Source organism: Polyodon spathula, chromosome 6 (genome assembly GCF_017654505.1).
Source record: "Polyodon spathula isolate WHYD16114869_AA chromosome 6, ASM1765450v1, whole genome shotgun sequence".
NCBI classification, from domain to species: Eukaryota; Metazoa; Chordata; class Actinopteri; order Acipenseriformes; family Polyodontidae; genus Polyodon; species Polyodon spathula.
In genome coordinates, this window is record NC_054539.1 from 66491396 (window position 1) to 66502755 (window position 11360).

An 11360-nucleotide genomic window follows, 5' to 3' on the forward strand; every position below is an offset into this window, starting at 1 on the left:
AATACCCATACTTGCCTCTTAACTATAGTGCCTTTTCTCAATAAATAACTTGGTATACCTTATATATTGACACCGGTATAGATACTGGTCTCATCTTCAAAGACACACTTAAAGAAATTAATGGGCAGTTTATGCCATTTGTGCTAAATCCCAAACATTATCCCTAACCTACAAATAAGATAATTTTGCTGATTTAAAATAAGACAAACATTTGACTTCAATGTAAAAAAAAAAAAAAAAAAAAAAAAAAAAAACAGTATCATACAGTATGCATGTTTAACAGGTCAGAGAGTGGCCATGTGCTATCAACCATTCACTCCATAAGCGAGTGTCTAAGACAGAAATACAATGAATCTTGGTTGTAAATCTCCCTCCCGACCTGTGAGGGCGCTAAGCAGCGAGAACACAGGTCTTTGAATGGGTTGGCCAGACAGTTCTTTCCCCGAGTTGGGAAGACGGTAAGTCTGGAAGAAGGCGAGACTCCGTTGCAAGAACGTATTGACCTGGAAGGGAAACAATGTAGCAGCCGCAGATGGTAAATCAGCTGCATTCGTTTACCAAGGGGTCATGAGTGACAACATAAAAGGGGCCTGCGAACCGTAATCTGTTCCTTTGCTTTCGTTTGTGTTAATGAACAGAGAAGGCCTGTGAGAGACCCTGTAAACCCTGTTTCAGTATCGTGGGTGTTTTGTTTGTTTGTCTTTGTGTATTTGGTGTTGTTTGTAAAAGCACTAGATGGCTAACAAGATTCTGGATCTGTCGCCGAGGGACAGCACTAACCGAAACAACATTGCACTACTGTTACAAAATAAACTGTATCACCAACCACGAGCACTACTGCACGGATACAGGACTGGTGACCGTGCCAGTATTATTGTGGGACAGATATTTATTGTTTATTGTTTAGTGTCTAGAAGCCCATTACTGTCTATCCCGTGCAGTAAACACTGCTGTGTATTGCCGGGGGATTACTGTTTATTGGTCACCACAGCTGGATATAAAAATAAGCGCACTTTCAAAACTGGATTACAAGGCTCTGTCTGTTTCTTTCACGCACTGCATCACTCCTGCACCTGTATACAATCATCCACTTTGCCACAGTGTCTTAATTAGATGAGCAGTTAAACATCATCTCGCCTGCAGGGGTCAGAATCTGTAACAGCAATGAATTACGGAACACATGCATGGAGTTCAATAGAGGAGTAATACACCATCCACCGACCTGGCTGAAGTTTAGTTAGACTACAACAGGTACCAAAAAATGTTAATGAGAATGACAGGGAGACCAGAGATTAAGTGTTTCACACTAATATGAAGTTAGAAAAGAGTTGGTTATCACTTTTTGCTTTGGAAAGACAATTCTGTCTTTAAATCAATAAGGGTGTTTGCAAGAGCACTGCTTTTGCTCTTAACAGTTTCTGTCTTTATCTAGGGGATTGAGGCTTTACCAAGCACCCCACAGAATGTGCAATGTTCAATGTATTTTCTGAACTCAAGAGCTCACATTCAAAGCCAGTGTCAAGAGCACATCATCCAGACACACTTGAAAAGCAGCACTGTCATGATTTACTTCCACCAATATGATAAAATATTAAAGAGTGTATCAAATCACTGATGCGCTACTATAAGATTAGGGGATTAGCTTCAAGCAAAGCACAATGATCTGTGTGTGCCCAAAGTGAACTAAGAGAGAATTTCAAACACATCATCACACTGCATCAGTAACATTTCATCACATGCCTAAATTGCAAGTGGCATGTCACAATTACCTACATATTGTCAGCTGTGAAAATGTTCAGCGTTATTTTAAGATCATTACTTCGTCATCGGCACAGCACACACACACTATAGATAGACAGTCAGACAGAGAGGCAGTCAAAGTCTCTTGGTTAACTCTACTTACACACCATAGACTGATAAATGACTACACTCAGAGGAATGAGATCAGATTAGAACCTGTTGCATCTCTCTAGAAAAGGTTAAATAAAGACATGGATCAATGAATGAATGACTCGAACAGATTCGAATTGATGGGTCACAGAATCAGTCCAGCATGAACCCAGGCCAGTGAGTAAGATGTCTGAGTGGATCTATCCAGATCCAGTGTTTAGACTAGGATCTCAGACTAGGACTAACAGGTTATGTATCCCAATTGACCCAGTCCAGTCATCCTGAATCCAACCCATCCAGGTACAGAATGACTATGTTCATCTGTCCTGATCCTTTCAGGTGCCTTTGGGTTACGCAAAGTGTTTAAACCGTGCATTCATCATATCAGTCATTGTTTTGGGTCTGTCCAACAGCTAATCCACATCATCCAGTTACTTCACATTTTCCATTGACTTCCAGTTCTTTTATTACTTCAAAAATGAACAGTGTACTGTAGGAAGGTGGACATTACAACAGGAATCCACCCATAAAACATACTGTATTCCAAACGTTATTATTTTGTGAGCATACTGAAAAGTACGGATGTTTTCTTTTTTTTTTTTTGTTAAACAGTGTCTTTTTTTTTGCTGTTTCCAACTATCTGACATACACAGCTCTGTTGTCTGTCAAAAGTTTACATACCCCAATGGAAATGTAGAATTTCTAGACATTTCTTGAAAACAAACAATTATAGGAAAAATCTTTTGTAGCAAAAGTTTGGCTTTTGTAGATGAGGAAACAGAGTTACAAGAAACAGATGTCTACAATTATTTATTTCAGCAATTTTTTGGCAAAACTCAAAAATGCTAATTCTATTCATACCCTGACAAGGAAAATTAATAGTTGAGGCAATATGTAGATCTAACTAAATAATTAAATTAATATACAACTTTTATTTAATTAAGAAAGAACTACAGGTTTGTTATAATGTAATTAGTACATTTTTCGTAGTCTTTCTTCGTAGCATGTTTACGTTTCGAGACAAAAACGTGCATTATGATTGGTTTGTATTACGTTGTTTGCCAGCTTGTCGACTGCAGGCTTGCCTCGCGTGTGACCACCGCCAACTGCAAGGCAGCACGCAGGTAAACAAATGTGTTCCTCACGTGACCAGGATTTAAGAATGTTCATGCTCAAGCCAGTAATTTCTAGAATGAGGTTCTGTATTATCCTATTAAAATTTGTAGCACTACTTACTTACCGTGTAGACAATATTATCATAGCATCAAAGGGTATGAATTCTTTTGAATTAGCATTTTTGGAGTTTTGCAAAAAAAAAAAAAAAAAGAAATGCTGAAATAAATAATTGTAGACATCTATTTTTGGAACTTTTTTCCTCATCCACAAAAGCAAAACTTTTGCTACAAAAGATTTTTCCTAAAATTCTTAGTTTTCGAGAAATTATAATTTTTTGTTGGGGTATGTAAACCTGTGACTACAACTAAAAGTACTATATTTATGACATTTTATATATATATATATATTATAATATATATATATATATATATATATATATATATATATATATATATATATATAAAACTTACCGGGGTTCATGCAATGATTTGAATTTTTTAAAGTTTATATTGCAGAATAATCTATAAAATGTCCCTATTGTATATCTTAAAAATACCAATGAAAATAAAATGACTTCAAAGTTGCACTGAGTTAAAACAAACACAATTATTTGGGAATTGCTTTATCAAAATATATTTTAAACTGAATAGATTTCAATAGCACTAATAATAATCGCTTTAAGTTGCCTGGCAAGACCAAAAAATACAGTAGAGGAATTTACCAACTTCATATATTCCTCCAGAATGCTTCTCTTTTCATCCCGTACACAAATATTACCATACAAAAGACAACAGCTGTGCAATTCATTCATGCAGCAATTTAAATACCTAGAGCTACATAAAAATAAAACGAGCAGTTTAATTTACCTGAAACAGCAGAAAAAGAACCTTTCCCGTCTCTCGCTTTTTCGTTATTTTTAAAAACTGTTTGCTAGGCTGCACTGAACCAGTCTCTCACCTCCGTGAATCAACCTTCTATTCCAGCTGTGCTCCGATAATCCCCTGACGTTGATGTAACAGGCAGTTTGAATCACCAATTGCCTGCCAGCAAGCAACATTTCACTTGCTGTTTGCACCGTCAAATATTGAAATGCAGTTATGTCCTTCAGAAGGTGCGGTTTATATCCAGTAGCATAAAGGGATATGTTTTTAAATAAAGCAACACATCAGTCAGCGGGTCGAATTGTTCATTATGGCTTCTTTTTCAGTGGGTAGTCCGCATTTTCTAACAGAATGGAAAGTGCTTTGCCTAATAAAACCTTGGTTAAACAGAAGTCAAACTGCTAGTTTTACCGACCCTGGTCAGGACTAAATTGTACTGCACGTAATCAAAATGTTCCAATTATCACTGAAAACCCGTTCGTGTTATTTATAGTTAAAGATGTGTATTTGGTGTCGGTTGTTTTGGAAAGTAAACTGCTCCGGAGTTCAGGGAGAAACTAGTATTATGAATTACTTTTCAGTTGTTGGTAAAATTACTATAGAGTTTTAGACAAATATATCCATTGATCTGCCATTAAACGCAATACTGCAGTACGTAATACAAACTTATGTCTAAATGGACAGTCCCCTTGAAAATGCTATCCTTGACATCCTGTTCCTATACAGGATGAATCAGAAAGCATGCACCACAGGTCATTTTTTCTGTCATTGCATCGTGTCCTTCACATGAAAAAATCCACTGCCTTTACAAAAAAAGGTAAATAAACAAAAAGCAAACCAAAAGAGCTCCAAAGTGCTTGCTAGTTTGCAAAATCAAAGATATATGTTTTGAATTTACATTTAAAAATACAGTGTTACGGATAAAATTTGGAAGTCAGCTCCAAAGTGAAGGAGCTCGAAAATGAAAAGCCCTTGAAGCAGCTTTTTAAACAAGTTATTGGAATCACCAAGGGGCCACCATTTGCTGGTCTTAGAGTAGGAGCAGCATTATAGGGAATAACCAACTCATGCAAATAGGCAGGGCAGGAACCATGACTAGCCAAGCGAGGAACAGCATTTTGAAATCAATGTTCACGGGAAGCCAATGTATTGACCTTGAAACAAGAAATATGGCAAATAAACAGTGTGTATAAGTATTCTTTCTGCTGCATTCTGTATTAGCTGCAAAATATTCAATTATGCCCTAATGATGTGTCCTTTCTGATTAACCCTGTAATGAGTCATTTTCAGTTCCAGCAGAGGACAGCGGACAGACCTATCAGAAGACTGATAGGCCGTGCTCTGGTGCTCCTGTAATGAAGGCTGTACACATGATTGGTGTTTCCTAAGAAACAGTCTGAAAAGGACAGTATGTCCCTACTGTACTCTACCTATTGTGTCCATACACCCTATTGACATTGTTATGGTGGGTGTTTAATTTTTGCCCAGGTTGTTGGGAGATGACCCTGTTGGACTAGAAATATAGAAATTGGTCAAATGTATGTTTTGATGGACCTGATAACTTTCTTGAGCATTCATCTTTTATTACCACTACCAGCACTGTCAGAAAAACATGTAGGGATAAATATGTAGCAGTCATCAGGGTGCTAGCCCACCACTGGGAGTGATGGTGAAGTCCTTTCATCTGCCACCACACTGTAGGACACTTAACTTGTAAGTCACTTAACCTTGTGCTCTGTCTTTCAGGTGAGATGTTGTTGTGAGTGACCCTGAAGCTGATGCATATTTCACATAACCTAAGCTGTGTTGGATAAAGGCATCTGTTAAATAACAAAGTGCTGTGACTTAAGTGTAAAAGAGAAATATTTCAGTAACGTGAATAACTAAAACCTTAAAAAAGATAAAACACAGATTAGCTCAAAATGAGACACCAAGAATGTTAGGGAAGAAGCAGTATTTTCTAGAACATTGCTTAATTAGCAGCACTTAATTCAGTGTACACAAAACTGGCAACAATCTGTATAGTTTAGAATTTTCTTGAATTATTAACTTTTTTTTCTAAAAATAATTTTATAGAGGAATAATATCCACCCCTAATCAATGAATAATGGTGTTTATCAAAACTGTGCATTCCCTGTACAGAATGCAACCATTTATCAAACCGTAGTTGCCTGGCAGTGCAGAAGTGAACTCAGATCAACAACATAAGGCAAGTGTTTTGAATTTAGCTTGTCACAGACTGAATAAAAGATGGATCTGGTGTGAATCAATTCCAGTGACATCAGCAACAATCCATTGTATCCACAGGAAACACTTCAGACTTATTTGGATTATAAAAAATAATAATAATTAAAACCAACACATTTATTGAAGTTCATATATATGTATTTTTGTTTTCTGATCAGTGGCTGACAGAACGTCACAGCCATATCACACAGATATAAAACAAAATCCATGTAACTGGCACATTTACAAATTAAGTCTTATCTAAAACAATTTGAAAAAACTTAAATCACATTATAAATTTAATTAGAAACATTTCCAAGGCAACGCATTAACTTAAATTGTTAAGATTCGTAAAACTGCTTTACTTCTGAAAATAACAGTTTAGCAGGATACATAATTAAAAAAAGATATCTTCAAAAGGATTTGTTTATATCATCTACATTTCCCTAATAATGCCTTCACCTGTTTAATATTCTGTTATGTCAGTTATGTATGATTCTGCATTGTTATCTGCTTAGTTCTTTAATTGCCATGTTTATAAATTGCTTCTGAAAAAGCTTAAGTGAGTGTTATCAACTGAAGCCCATAGGTGAAGCACTGTATACTGACGTGTGTACTGCCAAGGTCAATGGATTACTGTATATATTAGAACTTACTTTACATTTCACTCAACAGACAATTAGTTAAGATACAACTATTTTAAATGGTTTTAAGGTTTGAATAATATAAATCCTTAGTAATTAAAATAGTCTTTTTCTTTCTTTTTTTAATCTGCTCAGACACTAAGACAATATACATTAGGATTTATATATTTATTTGGCAGACACCTTTATCCAAGGTGACTTACAGGAGTTACGGGGTAGATGACAAATAAATCAAGTTATTTCCCAAAGGTTCTCGTTTTTTTTTATTATTATTAGCTGGTGAGTAACTAATTAATGAAATATTATGCTGCACTAACAGCATGACTTGCTTGAGGATCCAGAAAGGGAATAAAATGCAGAACCTGTGCTGGGAGAAAAAGCAGCTGATGTGTGCATGTCTAGGAAACAAGCCTCATGTGAGATTTATCTCTTCAGTTCCCACAGCATGAAATCAGAGGCCGACTTCATTTCAGCTGAACAAAGAAGAAACACTAGCATCTTATCAGCTCCCCGAGACGCGATACGTGAAGCGCACAAGTCCAGAAATAGGTGACAGCAAGAAAGATTAAAAACAAAGTACCCGTCTGAGTGGTTTATCTAATGGAAAATAAGAACACCGTCCAGTATTACAGACCCAGTAATTCTGTTTTACAGGAGATTCCATTGTGAAAAAAAAGCTTGTCATGCACAGTCTACATAATTGCAGCACCTTAAGGCAGCTGTTTAGAATGTACATCCTCATTAATTGAGAAAAAAAAGCAGACACACAATCTGTTGTGAAGTTTACTGGCTGATAAGGTGACTGGTAAATTCAGGGAGCCATCAATGCAGGTTTTATTGTATTTTACAGATAATTACTCTGAAGCAATATACAGATTCTATTACAGCAGTTAGAACTCTATTAATGTGTTACTTGTAGGTTATTAAAATTAAAATGAACACCTAATGTTCTTTTGTAAAAGGTCCACATAAGCTGGTATCTCCAATTCCAACGTACAGGGAGGTTATGTTGAAAGAGGTCCCTTTATATCCAAGGCACAGGCCCCTTTGCTGAAACTGGAACTCTATCTGTGTTTGTACCGTACCCTGCATGGTCCGTCCGGCTGCTGGGTTCCCACTAAATGGCGAGAGCTCTGTCAAGAAAATGTTTTATATATATATATATATATATATATATATATATATATATATATATATATATATATATATATATATATATAGAGAGAGAGAGAGAGAGAGAGAGAGAGAGAGAGAGAGAGAGAGATACTTTATATTTCATCTACAAAAAAAATACATGTATGACTGACACCTATTTGGGTGACCACATCAGACAATTCAAACTAAGTTACTTATCCTCCATCAATATATTCATTCTTTACTGTCACCAAACTACTTGTACATTTTACTCTATATGGATATGCTAGTAGTCCTTGCCTTCTTACCGGTTTTGGCAGTGAATCCACCAAAGTGAGTTCATATTTATACAGAATCAAACCAATGAACATTTGGATCTCCATTAGTGCATACCACCTGGGGAAAAAATAAAATAAAAAATGATACATATATAATTTTGCATCGAAGTTTATGTCATTTTGGCATCTGCCCGGGCAGTTCGTCAATTGCCCGCAGCCACCCGGGCTGATGGCGAAGAAAGACTTTTAACAGATACAGTACACTACTAACAGAGAGCGAATTACCTCTGGAAAAACACATTGCTTAAATACTTTCTGACAATGCAGTTTAGAGCAACAGAACTCAACAAAATATCAATCCACAGGTTATATCATGGATTAGATATGGGGTGGGGGTTTAGAATAAAATGCAGCAATGTTTTATTGTATTCTTATTGCAGTAATGCATACAGATCTCAGTGCAGAGTTGCCTTGTTTGAATGAGAGACTGTTAAACAGGCAAAGATATGGAAGCTCAGTTATGTAAAAAAAAAAGTTCATATCTACCACATCATGCTTTTAAACTTTAATTTCCAGAAATTCACGTCCTGGTCACACTTCACTGGCGACATCTTTCATTCATTCATGCAGCACTTCCTTTCTATTCCAGTTGTATTCCCAAAATATGATTAATATTGCAATGATGAATAAGTTGTTTGGCACTGCATTCTTCCCGAGTTTCAGGTAACTATATTTAACTGGGTGGCTTTTACACATTTAAACTGTGATTATTAGTCTCTTGCTGATATTGAATGATCTCTCATTTGACAGAACTCTGCACTGAGATCTATATTGCATTACTGCAATAAGAATATAATAAAATATTGTTGCATTTTATTCTGGACTCATTTTTTTAACCTCTATATCTAACCCACGATGAAAATAACCTTGTGCTTTGATATTGTGTTGAGTACTACTGCTCTAAACTAGCGTTGTCAGAAAGTAATTAACTTATTTAAATAAACATGGCAATGGGAGGCTCGATGGTGGTGCACTTTTGCACTTAAAAGCAGCAGAAGTAATTTACTCTCTATTAGTAGTGTACTGTATGTGTTAAAAAATTCTCTTCGCCATCAGCCTGAGTGGCTGAGGGCAGCTGCCGAAATGAAAAATTCTATGCTAATTCGGCATGTGCCCACTGCAGCTGGCCACTTTGTGAACTGCCCGGGCATTTCGGCAACTGTCCGATTTTGGTCCGTAATATTATTTTTACATACATAATATTATATATATATATATATATATATATATATATATATATATATATATATATATATATATATATATATACGCTTAAGGTAATATAAGGTTAATAAATATATATTGATATATATTGTTATTTCATATCTTAGTATGTCAATTTCGTCCTGTGGTATTTACCAATAATGGCGATTACAGTTGGAGCGGACACGTCGTTTAGTTAATTGACGTGATTGTTTTGAATACAGTCATTGTCTACAGCGGTGTTCACGAAACAAAGGAGTACCTGCACGTATTCACAGCTCGTAGTAGTATGTCTGTTACCTTACTTATAGAGAATACATTCATTCGCCACAGTGCTAAATTCTGAATAGGACATATCAATAGTGTGCAGAGAATCATACAGAATAAACAATGGAAATATAGTTATCTGTCGCATATCACACTGCGGTGGGACTAGAATAAGGCCGGATACGTAAAAAGTCGGATGAATGAATCCTGTTTTAAATACCATTATACACAGCTGTAACAATTACTATATTCACACAACAATTGTTCTGAGATTCAGCTTTTATTAGGGAGCTCCCCTAAATCCCTTGTTTAGAAAGGTACAGGGTATTAACGCTTGTGACAGAGTAGTCGTCTGCCGTGTGGGTGCGTGCACTCGCTGCTGAGTGACATGCAGGAGATCGAGACAGAGGCTGAAGTTGATACGCCCCCAGCAATGGTAGCGGACGGAGCACATACAACACAGAGTATGAAAACTTTGATAGGATCTGCAATATCTGAACTAATGTTGCTGAAGAGGGTTATCATGGCGGATATGTGACGGGCAGATACGCGACCAATTACTGTAAATAGTTTAAAGAAATCGTACATTGGTACATAAGATGTAGATGTCATTGAGTAAGCAAATGAGGTTTCAGTATAAAGGTACACTATTAAAATGACTGATTTACAGTATGTTGAATCACTTACATATATTAAAAAATGTAAGTTGACTTACAGATGGATGGAAACGCATCCATATATCCCCACAATCTAATAAGCAGTTTTCCAGATATATGGGAAAATGTGACAAGCATACAGAAGTACGGAAAACCACCACCACTATATCCCCACTGACAAGGACTGAATTATCTTCAGGGGATAACTAGACTAATAAGCTCAAGAATATGTCTTAAGTATGTTCAAGGAAATATATCATGGTCTTGCTGTTTAAGGTTGCCCCGTGATAAAAGTCAAAATGGCTTAAAAAAAAAAAAAAGTTCTCAATATAAATTGAAAAATATGTCATAGAGGTGGGTGTACAGTACAGTACACCCACTCTACAGCCCTGTCATCAGGGATATTAATACCAGTGCTAGACTACACTGCTGCCTGATATGAAATGTAAGTTACATTGATTGCTGTCTACATAGCCTAAGCAGCTGTTATACAAACTACTTCTATGTGAACTACATTACCATTCACCTTGATGACCGTTTACTGTTGTCTTTCACATTTTTCTCTTCTGTGCACACAGGAACTAACCCTTGGTTGGTTGTCTGCTTTATTTAAATTGACTAAAGTTAAGCTCAGCTGCAGGAAGTAAGCTTCCTCCAAAAGCCTTCTCTGAACTAAAAAAGATTTGCACATGCGGCTCTATCAGGAGGCTCTGAATAGAATTAGCAAGCTTCTCTTGAGCTCTGGGAAGCAAAATTCAAATGTTAAAATTATGTTGTCATTAAACTTTTTAACACTTTCAAGAAAACACCTCCAAATCATACATATAAATGTACCACCTATTCAATAAGTAAAAAATAATTGCGGGGCACTGAATTTTTTAAACAATATTGTTTATTTACTCCTTGCACGACAGGCACCAGTAGTAGTGTCACAATAACCTTGAAGACTGTAAATACACAGTGAGTCATGCAGGGGCACTGTGGCATTGACGCAGTGAGACACTC

At 36.3% G+C, this 11360-nt stretch overlaps 2 protein-coding genes across 3 annotated transcripts in view; both read right to left on the reverse strand.

The window, feature by feature from the left end:
• LOC121317495 (calcipressin-2-like) overlaps window positions 1–4108 on the reverse strand; it is a 70508-nt gene extending 66400 nt beyond the window's left edge. Inside the window, exon 1 of one of the 2 annotated variants that reach the window (XM_041253495.1) lies at window positions 3964–4108. In XM_041253495.1, the coding sequence (XP_041109429.1) occupies window positions 3964–4063 (100 nt within the window). In that variant the 5' untranslated portion in view covers window positions 4064–4108. Of the gene's footprint in view, window positions 1–3872 lie in introns of both variants that reach the window. The other variant, XM_041253496.1, reaches the window with a different exon arrangement.
• Window positions 4109–6287: 2179 nt separating this feature from the next.
• Window positions 6288–11360, reverse strand: part of LOC121317496 (24-hydroxycholesterol 7-alpha-hydroxylase) — a 27021-nt gene continuing 21948 nt past the window's right edge. Inside the window, exons 11-12 of the mRNA XM_041253498.1 lie at window positions 8200–8287; window positions 6288–7890 (exon numbers count right to left, since the gene is read on the reverse strand). Coding sequence (XP_041109432.1) covers window positions 7822–7890; window positions 8200–8287 — 157 coding nt within the window. The 3' untranslated portion in view covers window positions 6288–7821. The remainder of the gene's footprint in view (window positions 7891–8199; window positions 8288–11360) is intronic.